The sequence below is a fragment of the Dendrobates tinctorius genome, unplaced genomic scaffold (assembly GCF_039654945.1).
Source record: "Dendrobates tinctorius isolate UK_male_01 unplaced genomic scaffold, ASM3965494v1 ptg000020l, whole genome shotgun sequence".
Classification (NCBI taxonomy): domain Eukaryota; kingdom Metazoa; phylum Chordata; class Amphibia; order Anura; family Dendrobatidae; genus Dendrobates; species Dendrobates tinctorius.
The window spans coordinates 36,527,864-36,545,609 of record NW_027361688.1 but is presented as its reverse complement, the minus strand read 5'-3'; the positions used below and the strand labels follow the sequence as shown (position 1 = coordinate 36,545,609).

At 46.2% G+C, this 17,746-nt stretch overlaps 1 protein-coding gene across 1 annotated transcript in view; it reads left to right on the top strand.

The window, feature by feature from the left end:
- Positions 1-17,746, top strand: part of RNF213 (ring finger protein 213) — a 394,954-nt gene that overhangs the window by 276,362 nt on the left and 100,846 nt on the right. Inside the window, exons 43-46 of the mRNA XM_073568003.1 lie at positions 14,157-14,342; positions 15,046-15,191; positions 15,273-15,375; positions 15,484-15,598. Coding sequence (XP_073424104.1) covers positions 14,157-14,342; positions 15,046-15,191; positions 15,273-15,375; positions 15,484-15,598 — 550 coding nt within the window. The remainder of the gene's footprint in view (positions 1-14,156; positions 14,343-15,045; positions 15,192-15,272; positions 15,376-15,483; positions 15,599-17,746) is intronic.

The following is a 17,746-nucleotide window of genomic DNA, read 5'->3' as shown; positions in this document are numbered from 1 at the left end:
TCAGGTACCCTTTAGGAGTAGACTAAAGCCCCCGTTACACACAGCGATATCGCTAGCGATATCGCTGTAAAGTGACCGATTTTGTGACGTTGCAGCGATATCGCTGCATGTGATACTTACCTCCGACCCGCTCCCCCGCTGCTCATCGTTGGTCGCGCGAGAAGCTCCTGGACCCTTTCTCATCGTCAGCTTCCTGCAGCGCTTCCTGCTGTGACGACGAGCGACGCGTGGAGCCGGGCGGGAGGACGCCAGGATCGCCGCGTCTGACAGGTAAGTAGCGACCCCCGACCCCTGCGATGTCGCTAGTGAGATCTGCCTGTTTGGCAGCTCACTAGCGACTACTTAGCGATGCACCAGCGATCCATATCGTTGTCGGGATCGCTGGTGCATCGCTATGTGTAACGGTACCCTTAGGAAGGTAAGTATCGGCTGGCTGAACCCCTCCCGACTCCTCTGGTAGGAGTTCTTTCCTAGCTCCCCCCTGGGCGGTGGGAATGAATGCAGGGTAAACACTGTGACTATACACACTGAATATGGGGGAAGAAAAACCGGCAAGGTGACAGGTGAAAATAAATAAAATATGCAACAAAGTGTGGTTATAATTAAAATACCCTTTATTAAAATATGGGTATACACATGAAACAATTAAAAGAAAGACATACCAGGCATGTACACGGTATCATAATATAATATGTTGTAGCATGAAGCTTGATATATAACCATGTAAAAATATAGAAACAAGCTCAATAATAAACAGGTAATAGTTGTATATTTCTATATAGACCCCAAAGATAAAAAAGTGATAAAAAAATGCAAAGAAAAAATATATAGTGAGGTATAAAATATATATGAATGTTGTGTATATAATAATATACAAATGAAGTGACACAACAATAGTCAATATAAAATAAAAATGGTGAAGACGCATATAATCTAACCAAAAGTGTGCAGAAGAAACCACACTGAATGTGTGGAAACCACAAAATGAAAATCAGGGGATGAACAACTACCTGGTGAGCTGTATGATGTGCCTGGTGAAGCTTCATGCTACAACATATTATATTATGATACCGTGTACATGCCTGGTATGTCTTTCTTTTAATTGTTTCATGTGTATACCCATATTTTAATAAAGGGTATTTTAATTATAACCACACTTTGTTGCATATTTTATTTATTTTCACCTGTCACCTTGCCGGTTTTTCTTCCCCCATATTCAGTGTGTATAGTCACTCTCTCCGGATGGTCTGCCATCCATAGTTTCAGAGGGGTGTTCCAACTCGGATTTTATTTTATTATATTTCATTATAGTGCTCTATTAAGTATTGAATTTATTAAGTTCATCACCCTTTTTGTTTTAGGGTAAACACTGTGTAGGGCTACCTGTTTCCATCACCTTCATCCTACTGATCCTGGGGTCGATCAGGCCGCTTAGCGCCGCGGTTATGCGTCCCTAGTGAGGCCTCCTCGCCGCCCCGCGTCCTCCGGTGGCCGCCGGCTCTAATCCAGGCCCCGACTTCTATTCGGGCCTTGTCCTGAGGCACGACCACGCCCCTTCCCTCGGGCGGGCTTTTTCCCGCCAGTCCTGCGCCGCCCACCGCTTCATTAAGAAACTGGAGGCGGCGCATGGCCCCGCCCACTCCTCCCACGCCTATAGGCGGTTGGCAGCGCCACTCCTCCCAAGCCTCCTATAGGCGGTTGGCAGCGCCATTCCTCCCAAGCCTCCTATAGGTGGTTGGCAGCGCCATCTTTGCATCCCTGAGAGAGCAGTTCGCTCCGCCCCCATCCACAGTTAGATAATTACCGCCCACTGCTTCAGGAGCCAGCGTTTCTAATCAGGCTGCCTCCATTTTCCTCAGCCTGTGAGCCGGTCACCTTTTCCGGTCTGCAGGACTCGCATACCCAAGCAAGCTGCGCAGCCCCTAGCTGGAAGTCGCTTCAGGATACCGGTCCCGTGAGTAGCTCTGCACTGCAGACTGACACCCTCCTCAGCTCTCTGTCCCCTAACCATCTGGCACTGTTAGTGGGTTAGCTCACCATGTCTAATTCTAAACCTCTTCGCTCTCGCCCTCCAACCACCTCATCTTCCTCTGCGGTGGTCAGTCACTTTGCACGTTCTTCTTGTAATCGCAAATTTTCATCAGGTCAGTCCTCTCCCCTCTGTCAGGACTGCAGCAACCCCATTGAACCAACCGCCCAGGAGCCCCCGGTTGTCCCAAGTGAGATTGAGGCCCCTATCCCAGGGTGGGCTTCCTCTCTGTGGCGGATTTCACCAGGGTGTCCCAGACGCTGGTGTCCGTACTTGATAAGTTGCCCCTGCAGGCTTCCGCAGGACCCAGCAGGTCACAGGAAGCTCCGTCTTAGCCTGCCAACATTAGCGGCAAAAGATCCAGACAGGAGCACCGGTCCGATTCCGCTTCCCGTTCCGTCTCGCCCCATAGCCCGTCCCAGCGGCCCTCCTCCCAATCTTTCCCACCTGAGCCAGGCGAAACTTTCTCGGATGCGCCCTCTGAGGATGTTTTGGAACTGTATTCGGACCAAATCGCTGACATGAGGGATATGGTCCAGAGCCTCATTGGAGCGATCAACCAGACCTTCAATATCAAGGACTCATCCGCAGAACCCGCAGATCAGGGGGTTTCGTTCAGACGGTCTAAACCTCCTTCCAAGGTCTTCGCTCCTCATTCTGAGTTTCCGAAGCTTCTGACCAGGGAAAGAGAAAATCCAACCAGGCGCTTTCAAAGAGGAAAACGCCTTGGTGTGTTATATCCTTTCTCGCTGGAGCTCACCGCCGACTGGTCAACTTCTCCTGCCGTGGACCCGCCAGTTTTCTGGCTATCTCACAACACGGTCCTTCCGATTTCTGGTGGAGCATCCTTGGGAGATCCTAATGACAGAATCATAGAATCTTTTGCGAAGTCCGCTTTCGAAGCTGCGGCATCTGCTCTAAGCCCGGCCTTTGCTTCTACTTGGGTTTCAAAGGCCAAAGCTAAACGGGCTAAGGATCTCCGCCAACGCATTCTGGCCGGAGCCCAGCCAGTGCAGCTGGCGGATCTCGCCGACCAGATTTCTCACGCAGGCGAATATTTGGTCGCTGCCTCCCTAGATGCCGCGTCTTGCGCAGCTCAGACATCTAGCAACGTAGTGGCAATTCGGCGCACAGTTTGGCTCCATTCCTGGCAGGCGGATTTGTCATCAAAGTCGTCCCTCACCAGCCTACCTTTTTCAAGGATCGCGCCTCTTCGGCGACAGACTGGACCAGATTATTAAGGACGCCACTGGGGGCACAAGCTCCCTTCTTCCCCAGTCCAAACCTCGTCGGCCTCCGAAACTTACGTTTCGGTCCTTTCGGCCCTTTTGTCGTTTCCCAACAACAGAGACGCCTTCCCAACATCAGAGGCCACAAGCGCGCCAAGATAGGAAAAGTTTCCTTTAGGCCCACTCCTTCCTGGCGCTCCCATTCCTCCCAAGGTAGATCCACCAGGTCCAGACCTGGAAGGTCTTCCTCTACTTGACTGGCATCAAAACCCCGGCACATCCCTCTAGCTGGGCGGCCGCCTTCTTGGCTTCAGGGATGTCTGGCTCGCCTCGGTGGAAGACGCCTGGGTCAGGGAAGTTGTATCCTGGATGCAAGATAGAATTCGTTTCGCGCCCTCGGGATCGACTCTTCGAATCCCGACCCCCGAAAGACCCCGCCTTGGTTCCGGGTTTCTTCACAGCCATCGCCTCTCTCCTCAGATCGGGGGTGATTGTTCCCATACCAGAAGAAGAGCGCTTCACAGGTTGCTGCTCAAACCTGTTTGTAGTGCCGAAAAAAGGCGGTACGGTTTGGCCAATTCTGGATCTAAAATTACTGAACAAAAGGGTCCGTCTGCGACATTTCAGGATGGAGTCCCTTCGTTCGGTAATCGCTTCCATGGAGGCACATGAATTTCCATAGACATTCATGACGCCTATCTACATGTCCCCATCTTCCCGGGACATCAGAAATTCCTGCTCTTCGCGATACATCAGGAGCATTTCCAGTTTGTCGCCCTACCTTTCGGTCTCGCCACCGCTCCCAGGGTTTTTACAAAAACCATGGCAGCGTTGATGGCCATCTTGAGGATCAGAGGTCTCGTGCTCTTTCCGTACCTCGACGACATCCTCATCAAAGCTCCGTCCTTGCACCAGGCTCACGAAAGTCTGACCATCGTTCGCGACACCCTTTCCCGATTCGGGTGGATCATCAACAGAAAGAAGTCCTGCCTGGTTCCAACACAACGTCTTGTGTTCCTAGACATACTTTTCGACACCCGTCAGGCAAGAGTTTTCCTTCCCGAGGAGAAGAGAGTAACTCTTCAGCGGGAGGTTCTCTCGCGTCAAGGCCCCCGGCTCACTTCTCTCCGATCAGCCGTGAGGGTCCTAGGGAGTATGGTGGCAATGTCGGAAGCGATTCCCTTCGCCCAATTCCATTCAAGACCGCTTCAGCAGGCCATTCTGTCACAGTGGAACAGGTCTGTCTCCTCCCTGGATCGCCCAATTCAACTCCTTTCGAGTCAAACTGTCCCTCAATTGGTGGCTAACATCACCTCTCATCTCCCAGGGCCGGTCTTTTCTTCCGGTACATTGGCAACTGGCAAGTAGTGACAACGGACGCCAGCCTTCTCGGCTGGGGCGCGGTGTTTCGCTATCTGACCGTCCAGGGTCATTGGTCAACTCAGGAGGCTGCTCTCCCGATCAACGTCCTAGAGATACGGGCAATTTTTCTGTCCCTACTTCATTGGGACAAACTGCTCAAGGGTCTGCCAGTTTGGATTCAGACGGACAATGCCACAGCGGTGGCATACGTCAACCACCAGGGAGGGACTCTGAGTTCCTTGGCGTTGGCCAAGGTATCCAAAATCCTTCATTGGGCAGAGATGTCAGTTCCAACAATATCCGCGGTACATATTCCCGGCATGGAAAACGGGGCCGCCGACTTTCTCAGCCGCGAGGGACTCGCAGCAGGGGAATGGTCCCTGCATCAGGAGGTCTTCCATCAGATTTGCCTTCGATGGGGGACCCCAGAAGTGGACCTTATGGCATCCCGTCTGAACAGAAAGGTCACACGGTTCGTGTCCAGGGCCTGCGATCCCCTCGCGGTGGGCGCCGATGCTCTGACCATTCCTTGGTCACGGTTCGTGCTCCCCTATCTGTTCCCTCCCCTTCCTCTTCTCCCCAAGCTGTTGAAGATCAAGGCTGAAAAGGTGCCAGTCATCCTAATCGCGCCGGATTGGCCCAGAAGGTCTTGGTTCGCGGACATCGTCAACCTTCTCGCGGACGCTCGCTGGAGGCTTCCAGACAGACCAGATCTGCTGTCTCAGGGTCCTATTTACCACCCCAATTCTCAGTCGCTCAATTTGACGGCGTGGCCGTTGAGACCTCAGTTCTGAAGGGGTCAGACTTTTCAGATCGGGTAATTCACACCATGATCCATGCTAGGAAGCCGTCCTCTTCCAGAATATACTATCGAACATGGAAGGCCTATTTTGGTTGGTGCGAGTCCAATCACATTCGGCCTATGTCCTTTTCGCTTCCTTCTGTTCTGGCATTTCTCCAGGTGGGCCTGGACGCTGGTCTTGCCCTTAGTTCTCTAAAGGGTCAAGTATCGGCACTTTCCATTCTTTTCCAGAAGACGTTATACTCTCGTCCGCAGGTCAAAACTTTTCTGCAGGGGGCAGCTCATGCAACACCGCCGTATCGAGCTCCCGTGGATCCCTGGCATCTCAATCTAGTCCTAGAGGCGCTACAAGGTCCACCCTTCGAGCCTCTCAGGGAAGTCTCTCTATCTTTTCTTTCCTGGAAAGTGGCCTTTCTCGTGGCCATTACTTCCATTCGGCGCGTCTCGGAGTTGGCGGCGCTTTCTTGTCGACCTCCTTTTTTGGACACCAGGATAAGGTGGTTCTGCGGCCTCCGCCTTCCTTCCTTCCCAAGGTGGTGTCTACTTTCCACCTGAATGATATCGTTCTACCTTCTTTTGCCCGGCTCCAATTCTTCCCCGGGAACGCTCCTTGAACAAACTAGACCTGGTCAGGGTGACGAGGGTCTATTTGACTAGAATGAATGCGTTCCGGAAGACTGGCTCCCTTTTCGTCATCCCAGATGGTGCGCAAAAGGGCCTGCCGGCCTCCAAGGCGACTATTGCTCGCTGGATTAAATCGGCAATCTTGGAGGCTTACCGGGTCAAGAACAGAGTGCCCCCTCCTGGGGTTAAAGCTCACTCCACCCGGGCAGTGGGCGCTTCCTGGGCGGTGCACCACAGAGCTTCTGCGCTGCAGCTTTGTAAGGCTGCAACCTGGTCTTCTGTCCACACGTTTGCAAAGTTTTACAGGGTCCACACCTACGCTTCGGCGGATGCCAGCCTAGGAAGAAGGAACTTGCAGGCAGCGGTGGGGAGTCCGCTGACCTGATGGAAGTTTGCTTTCCCTCCCCAGGGACTGCTTTGGGGTGATGGGTTTTTTCTGTTTTTGCAGCTTAAGGATGGCTGTTTCACCTGCATGGAGAGCTCCTTTGACCGCATGTTTCCTTCACAGCAAAACCTTCCAAATGCAAGTACCACACCTCAAATCAACTCCAGGCCTTTTATCTGCTTAATTGAGAATGACATAATGAAGGGATTGCCCACACCTGTCCATGAAATAGCCTTGGAGTCAATTGTCCAATTACTTTTGGTCCCTTTAAAAACAGCGTGGCACATGTTAAGGAGCTGAAACTCCTAAACCCTTCATCCAATTTTAATGTGGATACCCTCAAATGAAAGCTGAAAGTCTGAACCTCAACTGCATCTGAATTGTTTTGTTTAAAATTCATTGTGGTAATGTCTAGAACCAAAATTAGAAAAATGTTGTCCCTGTCCAAATATAAATGGACCTAACTGTATCACCACGTTCTTGACAAACTGGGCAACAAATTGTGATCAATTTTCACCTACTAACCTTGTATAAATAAAAAATTTGCAGCTAATAAAAATGTTAATTTTAACCACTGAAATGGGGTACAGTATATCCATGGTCCAATGGAGGTCCTTCAAATCTGATCCCCAGTGTGCTGAAACGGTACCGTACAACCACAATATGGGGTAGTACACAGTGTTCGACAAAAATCGCATAACAAATCATCCTGTCCATTTTCCCCTGCTATCCCTTATGTGAATTAAAACTTTGAGGCTAAAGTAACATTTTAGCAGAAAAACTTTAGATTTTTCATTTTCACGGCCCAATCTTATAAAATTTCTGTGATGTCGTTTCTTGAGTTAAAAATGCTCAGGACATCTCTAGATAAAGGTTTGGTGCTAAAAAATTATTTTACTGGAAAAATGGGATTTTCTCACATGGAAGGGTTGTGACAGTACAGCCACTTTGTTATTGGCTGCTGCAGATCCACCAAAATGAGAGGGTACAAACTTGGAGATAAAAGTGGATATAAACTCGCACTGCCGATGATCCAACATACGACAAGAGATAAGAGTTTTGTCAACGCGTTTCGCATTAATCATACCTCTTCATCAGGACAAGCCACAATGAATAAATAGCAGAAACGACCCATGAGTGATAACATTTTAGAAACTAGACCTCTCAAGAAATTTAACTAGGGGGGTGTTGAGCATTTTTAGCCAACAAGTTCTTCACAGAACTTCATAACATTAAAGCTATGTACCCACGTTGCAGAAATGCTACGGAAATTTCTGCAACATTTCCGCACTCCCGCCGCGGGTAAAACGCAAGCGAATTCGCATGTGTTTTCCCGCAGAAAACAAGCGTTTTTCGCTTGCGGAATGATTGCGCATTCCAAGCGATTAGCATTGCTTGGAATGTGATAGGTAGGATGTTAAAATAAAAAAAAAAAAATAAAAAATATTGTTATTCTCACCTTCCGACGGCCCCCGATCTGCTCTGCGGCGCTCCCGGCATCTTCCGGTCCCAGTAATGCTTTGCGCGAAGGACCTGAGATGACGTCACACTCGTGAGAGCGCGACGTCATCGTGGTCATATCAGGGGCTCTGCAAATGAGACATGTCATCTGCAATAAATTTCAGCTAAATTTAAACTCCAAATTTGAGATCCAGAAATCAAATAGCGCCATTTCCTGTCCGAGCCCTGACGTGTGCACAAACATTAGTTCTGGCCCACATATAAAGTATCACTGTGTTTGGGAAAAATTGTGTAAAAAATTATGGGGTCAATTGTTTCCTACTACATCTTACAAAAATTACAAACTTAGAGCTATAGCAATATTTTACTTGAAAAAGCCTAGCTAGTAATTTGCATGTTTGACTGTGAAAAGGTGCAGTTTTTCGGAAAGAAAACATACTTTAAAAGCAGCTGGGGACCAGGCCACAAGGGAGACTAGTTAAACAGGTCCAGATGCTTCCCCCTGCCTTTCACAAGTCTTTCCCTGCATGGGCGTATAGGGAGACACCTGACACTCCAGGGGAGCGAGTGGGGAGAAGCCGTCGGGGATAGGGTCGCATTCCTACTAGTCAGACAGACGAGTTCCCCACCGGCCTCTCCCTGGCGGCTTTTAAAGTATGTCTGTGAAATGCCGCAGCATTTCAGAGTCAGACATATCCAGCTGAAATCATGCAGCTTTATTAAAAAATATACCATATGATTCCAGAGATATGGGCCTTTTTATTTGGTACACATGGTCTTTACAAAGTGGGCGTCACATTCTCTATGGATGTGTCTTTAGATTGCTCTGCATTATTACTCTGTAAGCAATGTCCCCTTAGTAATGACCATAATAGTTAGCGCTAAAAATTGGCCCATATGTCTGCTGAAACTGTAAGTCGGATTTTAAAACAAAAAAAGCAAAACAGGATTTTGGTTGCTTACCGTAAAATCTGTTTCTCGGAGCCTTCATTGGGGGACACAGGAACCATGAGAATTGGGGTGTATGCTGCTGCCACTAGGAGGCTGACACTATGCACACATAAAAAAGCTAACTCCTCCTCCGCAGTATACACCCCACCGACTGGCGCTCGGTTAATCAGTTAGTGAGAAAGCAGTAGGAGAAGCCATAGAATAGAGAACAAACAGACAACTCAACTGTAACTATAATACACAGAACAATAACAGGAGTTGAGAAGCATGGGAGGGTGCTGTGTCCCCCAATGAAGGCTCCGAGAAACAGATTTTACGGTAAGCAACCAAAATCCTGTTTTCTGTATGTCATATGTGAGAAACTACTGTTTAGGCACACCAAATATATAAAGGAAAAAAGGCGAAAAAAAGTCCAATACAAGAAATTTATACAAAAATACAAAAATAACTTTATTAGCATAAATCCAAGGTACAAGAAGCAGTGAGATAAGAGTCAATATGACCATAAAAAGCACATGGGCAAAAATGGGGCACATGCAGGTATGTGACCACAGGGATAATAGTGATTACAACAATAAACAGTACAAAATTAGAGAATCCTACATCATCCCTTAGTAATACAAACAGCCAGTCATAATATATATTGAGGCCCATAGGTATCATTACCCCCTGTGGTGGAACCTACCACCACACATACTATGCACTGAACATGTCAACATCCAGAGAAAGAGTTTGAACTACATAATATTACCTCAGACTGGTTGATAGTAAAGGTCCTACCTGGTTGTACCCCCCCCCATCTGGCCGAAACGTGCGGTGGGGGGGGTACAACCAGGTAGGACCTTTACTATCGACCAGTCTGAGGTAATATTATGTAGTTCAAACTCTTTCTATGGATGTTGACATGTTCAGTGCATAGTATGTGTGGTGGTAGGTTCCACCACAGGGGGTAATGATACCTATGGGCCTCAATATATATATTATGACTGGCTGTTTGTATTACTAAGGGATGATGTAGGATTCTCTAATTTTGTACTGTTTATTGTTGTAATCACTATTATCCCTGTGGTCACATACCTGCATGTGCCCCATTTTTGCCCATGTGCTTTTTATGGTCATATTGACTCTTATCTCACTGCTTCTTGTACCTTGGATTTATGCTATTAAAGTTATTTTTGTATTTTTGTATAAATTTCTTGTATTGGACTTTTTTTCGCCTTTTTTCCTTTATATATTTGATTAATTTTTGCGATAGTCCTATTGTGTCCAATTATATACCCATCTTCTATGGTAATTCATAGTTTTGTAACTGTTTAAATCTGTGTAAATGGGGTTATTTTCCATGAAACTATTATATTATATGTTTAGGCACACGCCAGGGCTGAGATGGAAGGAGCACTATTTGGATTTTGGAGCTTGGAATTTGCTGGAATAGTTTTACATTTTTGGCACCCCCATGGTGTGAGATAGCGGGAAACCTTGAAAAGTTATCCCATTTTAAAGATTACTGTTCTCATTTAATTCATCCACAACTGCAGTGAACATTTTTGACCCACAGGCTTTTTTACTATACAACATTCACTCCTTTTTTTTTTTTTTTTTGTAAAAAAAACAAATATGCCAGCTTAGTTCCCATACAGTGTACCCAGCTTGTTCTTCTAGCGACATGCACCCAAAATATTGTTTTAACTGGGCTCTCCCTACTACAGCAGTGCCAAAAATGTGAACAATAACTGTGATTTAAGCACATTGTGGGGCTCTGAAGGGAAGAGGGAGTTTGGATTTTCCCTGGATTTTATTTGGATGGATGCATATTGTTTTTACAGAGTCTTTGTTCTACCAGTAACGTAGAAACTCCCTATATTTCCAATGACAGATTATGAATCTGAGTGGGGTCTCAGGTAGCATTTTGGGTACATAACCTTCTTTGATGATTTTCAGTAGAACTCTGGAAACACATTTATCCTGTGCTCTACACTGAGCACCATTTTTGGGCTTTCCCCAAAAATGCGATTCAGATAATCTGCCCTGTCTCATTAAAGTGAGTGGTTCCGATAAGTGGTTTTAAGTCACTTTGTGTTCGGTCTGGCATTTTTTTCTGCTGCTATTCTGTCTCTTTAGGCATACACAAAACTGGCCGATCACACATGTACAGTGGGGAAAAAAAGTATTTAGTCAGTCAGCAATAGTGCAAGTTCCACCACTTAAAAAGATGAGAGGCGTCTGTAATTTACATCATAGGTAGACCTCAACTATGGGAGACAAACTGAGAAAAAAAAAATCCAGAAAATCACATTGTCTGTTTTTTTTTTTTTCATTTTATTTGCATATTATGGTGGAAAATAAGTATTTGGTCAGAAACAAAATTTGATCTCAATACTTTGTGATATATCCTTTGTTGGCAATGACAGAGGTCAAACGTTTTCTGTAAGTCTTCACAAGGTTGCCACACACTGTTGGTATGTTGGCCCATTCCTCCATGCAGATCTCCTCTAGAGCAGTGATGTTTTTGGCTTTTCGCTTGGCAACACGAACTTTCAACTCCCTCCAAAGGTTTTCTATAGGGTTGAGATCTGGAGACTGGCTAGGCCACTCCAGGACCTTGAAATGCTTCTTACGAAGCCACTCCTTCGTTGCCCTAGCGGTGTGCTTTGGATCATTGTCATGTTGAAAGACCCAGCCACGTTTCATCTTCAATGCCCTTGCTGATGGAAGGAGGTTTGCACTCAAAATCTCACGATACATGGCCCCATTCATTCTTTCATGTACCCGGATCAGTCGTCCTGGCCCCTTTTGCAGAGAAACAGCCCCAAAGCATGATGTTTCCACCACCATGCTTTACAGTAGGTATGGTGTTTGATGGATGCAAGTCAGTATTCTTTTTCCTCCAAACACGACAAGTTGTGTTTCTACCAAACAGTTCCAGTTTGGTTTCATCAGACCATAGGACATTCTCCCAAAACTCCTCTGGATCATCCAAATGCTCTCTAGCAAACTTCAGACGGGCCCGGACATGTACAGGCTTAAGCAGTGGGACACGTCTGGCACTGCAGGATCTGAGTCCATGGTGGCGTAGTGTGTTACTTATGGTAGGCCTTGTTACATTGGTCCCAGCTCTCTGCAGTTCATTCACTAGGTCCCCCCGCGTGGTTCTGGGATTTTTGCTCACCGTTCTTGTGATCATTCTGTCCCCACGGGGTGGGATTTTGCGTGGAGCACCAGATTGAGGGAGATTATCAGTGGTCTTGTATGTCTTCCATTTTCTAATTATTGCTCCCACAGTTGATTTCTTCACTCCAAGCTGGTTGGCTATTGCAGATTCAGTCTTCCCAGCCTGGTGCAGGGCTACAATTTTGTTTCTGGTGTCCTTTGACAGCTCTTTGGTCTTCACCAAAGTGGAGTTTGGAGTCAGACTGTTTGAGGGTGTGCACAGGTGTCTTTTTATACTGATAACAAGTTTAAACAGGTGCCATTACTACAGGTAATGAGTGGAGGAAAGAGGAGACTCTTAAAGAAGAAGTTACAGGTCTGTGAGAGCCAGAAATCTTGATTGCTTGTTTCTGACCAAATACTTATTTTCCACCATAATATGCAAATAAAATGAAAAAAAAAAAACAGACAATGTGATTTTCTAAATCTTTTTTTCTCAGTTTGTCTCCCATAGTTGAGGTCTACCTATGATGTAAATTACAGACGCCTCTCATCTTTTTAAGTGGTGGAACTTGCACTATTGCTGACTGACTAAATACTTTTTTTCCCCACTGTATGTGCTAAGAAGACGCCTAAATGGTGTAACTCTGCCAGAAAAGAGGCCAAACAGAGTCCAAAAAGAATCATCTGCATCCTTATTCTGGTTCTGTCTGGGGTTTCGTCTGAATTGCGTTTTTGTTTTTTTTTTGGGGGGGGGGGTGGGTGTTACATGGGATTCTCAATGTAAGTGCTCAGAATAGAGCATAGGATAAATGTGAATTGAGCCTTATGGTTCTTTTTTTGTTAGTTTTTTTTTGGTTATTTATCGCTGTTCACCGTACGGAGTAAATAACATGACAGTTTTATAGTTTAGGTTGTTCCAGATGCAGTGTTGCCTATTATGTGTAAGTTTTTTATTTTTGTTTTTATACAAAATTTGCATTTTAGTGGCAAAACAGTTTTCTGTGTTTTTTTTTTTTTTTTTGGTGCTTTTTTTTCTCTTTATATTTACACATTTTTTTTAAAACTTTTATTTACTTTATTTTCTTAGTCTCTCTGTGGGATTTGAATATTTTTCAGTTTGATCATCGGCCTCATGCACTGAAGTATAGAAGACATATCAGGGTCACTCTGACTCCAGCCCTGCTTATGGTGGGGCCTAACAGGCCACCATAACAACTATTGGCACCTGCGATCGCAGGACTCCCATAGGGGTAAAGAGGGAGCCTTCTCCTTTTAACCATTTAGATGTCTCACTCATGATTCACGATGGCTTCTAAGGGATTAATTGACCCCAATCAGTTCCAAAAACAATTGGGACTGATGCTTCAAGTTGTCAGCTGTCATACGCAGCTGACTAGATTGGTATTTTCGCCTGATAAATGGCTCTATTCACTTAATCTTCAGCATTGTAAAAAGGCAGCTCTTACATTAAGGTTTAAAGGGGTTGTCCATGCTCGGGGCATAAGTGTGCAATCACTCAATGCGACTGGATTCTTGTCAAGATTTTTCAGAATTGGGAATGGCGGATGCATGACCTCACTTGTTCAATTTGGATATATGCAGTCACGAGTCGACTAGACGTTCGCAGCTTCGCTCAATACAAGTGAATTGAGTGAGGCCGGGTGAGTGTAGTCCTAATGTGGCTGGAAATATGGAAATCGCATACTTTATGATCTCATGACTGCCTGTTCCTGCTGCCGGCATCGGAGAATCCTGAGTGACTGCAGGCTTGTGCCCCAAGCCTTGACAACGTCTGTAAGGCCCCTTAATGACCATTATTTAAAGGCGGAATGGTGGTCGTTAAAGGATTTAGACTGTCTAATCTAATTTGCACTAACAATTAGACATTAATGATAAATATGCCCCAAAGAGTGACAGAGAGTCTCGCTACTCTTACAGTAGAGAATCCCCGTATACGACAAGCGATTATCCCACTCTTTTACTAGGAGTGGGCAGGAAGGAGGTTATTCGATGTCTATAGGCTATGCCATTAATGTCTATTGTTTGAGACCTTACATAATTCTACAAGAACAGTCCTAAATGCCTTTTATTAAGTTGTTTTTTTTTTTCTTCTCTGATTTCTTACCTCTTTTCTCTCCCTATTGTATGTCTTTTTTATAGATTCGGCATGCAAACCTGCGCGGTCTGCCAGAGCGATCCACATGAGCCAGTATGTCTTCCCTGCAACCATATTTTCTGCAAGATTTGTTTGAGCGAATGGTTAAAGACTAGCACTAATAATGCCTGTCCAGTCTGCAAAACCAAATTACCTGAACCCTTCACCATTGAGGTGTCTGAAGAGATAAGGTAATTGTATGTTACACGTAGTCATGCCTAGTGCAGGCTTACTTCTGAGTGTCTGTTTAGACTGCGTGCCCACGATCAAGAATAGCAGCGTTTTGGGTGCAGTGTATTTTTGCTGCCTCCAAAACGTTGCATTCTAATCACACTTTTTAACACCAAAGAAATAAAGCTTTACAAATGGCCACGTATCAGTTAAGAAAAAAATCCTCAAAACATCAAAAGACGGCAACAACAGAACATGTCGCAATATCACACACCATAATACAAATAGATACCCATAGTAAACAGCAAGGTTGCACAAAATAGAATGGGGCATGTATGAGTGTCTAGTAATAAATTGCGCTATAAGAGAGCCTTTTATACAAATCACTTTAGTGATGGCAGGATAAAGTATGCATAAGTGTTCAATGTAACAACATAAAAAATTGCCTGTATAGTAAATCAAGGTATAGTTACCTGGGGATAGAACCCGGGGACCCACCACACTTGGGTCCCTGGACGAAGCATTTCCAAGTGAAACGCGCGTCAGGTTTATTCTGCTATCACTAAAGTGACAACGTGACAGCACTGCTGCAGCCAAAGAACTTAGACCTGGTGTGGGGACCTTTGGGTGGCAAGTACCAGCTCTGGTTATTATTTTAGAGCCGATGGGGATCCACGTTACTAAAATTGTAAAACCCCTTTACCATCTCTGCATTATTTGTAGGGATTCCATACAGAAAAATATTCAGTTTCGGAAGCGATGTAACGGATTCTTTGTGGACATTATATGCACCATGTGCTTCAAGGACAACACTCCACCAAACGGAGAAGTCATTGAACATCTTCTGTCTTTACTTTTTGGCAATGTTGGTAAGTAGGTTTTATTTTCTTTTTAATTTTAATTGGAGCTGAATTTCAGACTGTAACCAATAAGTATCTTTGCAATCTCAGAGCTTGGGCAGTACACAACAAGAACTCTTTCCCCATTTGAGGATGCAGTGGACAAAACACCGGTGCTCCGCTCGGTCATACTGAAGTTGCTTTTGAAATACAGGTACAGAGTGTAGTGACTGCAGCGTTGTCAGCTTTTCACACATTTTGACAAGTGTCATTTGTATAATACAATGCAGGTTTGCAAACTTTTACAAACTCTTGATTTCAGTTTTAAAGATATTGTGGGTTATGCTGAAGAGTATTTCAGAAAGGTGGAGAGAAATAACCTCCTTACCGTGCTGGACACCACCGAAGTCTACCAGCTGTTTGTAAACTGTCTGGAGGTAATATACTATTCTTATGTTGTGTTAGAATAAGAATGCTTCATATCTTTAGCTGGGAAACAATGTGAGGAGTTAGAGGTTTTTCCACTACTGAGTTACCCCCTTTAATTTGTCCTAACTCTTTCTAACGAACCCTACACTTTTATTACCTGCCCTGCTTCTGTAAGCTCATCTTTCTGTGGACCACATATATACTTCTTCTGTTTTGATTCTGGCTCTGCTACTTCCAATCTGGGGACCAGAATCGGACGAATAGAGCAGGGTACGACACTAGTGGGAGCAGGCTATGTCTTGGTGAGTGACAGCAGTCTGAGCATGTGTGTTCAGATCAAACATCACACTCCTCTCTGCTTGAATGCTGCTTTGAAGTGCCATCTGTTCAGCTAACAAGCTCTGCAATGTGCTGCTTGTTATTAGAAAGTATATTACAGGGCTTATCTACTGAAGGCACGGCACTTCAAAGCAGCATTCAGTCAGAAGAGTGAAGCCTGATGCGAGCTCGGTCATGAGTGAGAGAGACAGATTCTGCCTGAATGCTCCTTTGAAGTTCCTTGCCTTCAGCTTGACAAATCCTCTGACCTGTGATATCCTTTCTAAAGATCAGCATATTACATCGCTTGTCAGCTGAACGGACAGCACTTCAAAGCAGCATTCAGGCAGAGAGTAAAGTGATGTCTGACCTGAGCGTGTGTGCTGAGAATGCTGTCCCTCACCAAGACGTAGCCCTGCCCCCACCAGTGACGTGCCCGTTTTTGTCTGATTCCGGTCCCTAGATCAAAAGTAGCAGAACTTCAATTAAAACAGAAGGATATATGACCCACAGAGGGATGAGCTTACAGGAGCAGGCAAGTAAAAGTGTATTGAAAAAGTATTAGGAAGAGATAGGACAAATGAAAGGGAGGTAAATAGTAGTGGACAGCCTGTTAATTCTTGATACGCTTTGTGACCTCTTATACCTGTTCAAAAAGTTGATAGCCGAGTCCCCAAATTCTTATTTCTTTATCGCCTTATTGGAGGACACAGAATACCATGGGTGTATGCTGCTGCTGCTAGGAGGCTGACACTATGCAAAACAAGAAAAATTAGCTCCTCCCCAGCAGTATACACCCACCGACAGGCACCAAGCACCTCAATTTGTGCTTAGTGTCTGTAGGAGGCGGACCGGGTCTCCCCAGATCCGCAATTAACCTTTCTTTCCCTTAGGTGTTCTAGTGGAACTTTTTAATTCTTTGTCTTTTGTTTTGCAGTTTCAAGTCGGGAAACAGGGTGTAAGTTTCACCCTGCTTTCCCATATCAGGCGGCTGAGCGAGCAGTGTGGCTGATTCCACATCGCAACTCTCAGTACGCTGGCAGGACTTTTTCCATATCACCTTCTGGTGCTATGGGATGTGGACAGGTGGCTGGTCCTTGCCAAATCCCCCTCCTCACCCCTCTCTCGGGACAGGGCTGAGAGGAAGACGGCGATCACAAGATTCTCCTCACCAGCAAGAGGTTAATGCCGTCTTCTGCAGGATGCGGGTACAGAGGACAGTTGCCAGCGGCTTGCCACTACCCTTGTGAGGGCCCTGTGATCATCCTCTTCAGGGACGTCAGGTAAGTGCCTGTACGATCCCTCCAGCCCCGCAGCATTACCAGAGGAACCATCGGCAACATCATCAGGCTGCTCTCTGTTTGAATCTCCTGCCCCTCTTCCCTGCCTGCCGGGCGCCGCTCTCATCAGCCACGCGCCTCTCCACATATATTCAAGAGGACTCAATACAGGGTTTTCCCTTCACCCATGACAGCACCACATGAGAGAGGGATCCGCCCCGCCAGGACAGGAACCTACTGAAACATAAGGGGCGGCACCTCTCCCCCGCTTCAGTTGGGTTCCTGTCCTGGAAAGGAATCCCTCTGACAGCGGCGGCGCCTGTCAGGATGAAAGACCCAGGGCCGTCCCGGCGTTTAAATTGCAGGGCTTACTTACCTGCGACGCCGGCCGTCGGCAGCTGGTAGCGCAGTCCCCGGGGTGTTGCCTGATCCGGGCCCCGGGTTCGTGCGGGCACGTCCTGATGTCCTCCCTTCGGAGGTTCCTCCACGTGCTGCCCTCCCCCTGCGCGCGCGCCCGTCCTTCGTCTGCTTGCAGGGGAAGCCGGGGGCGGAGATCGG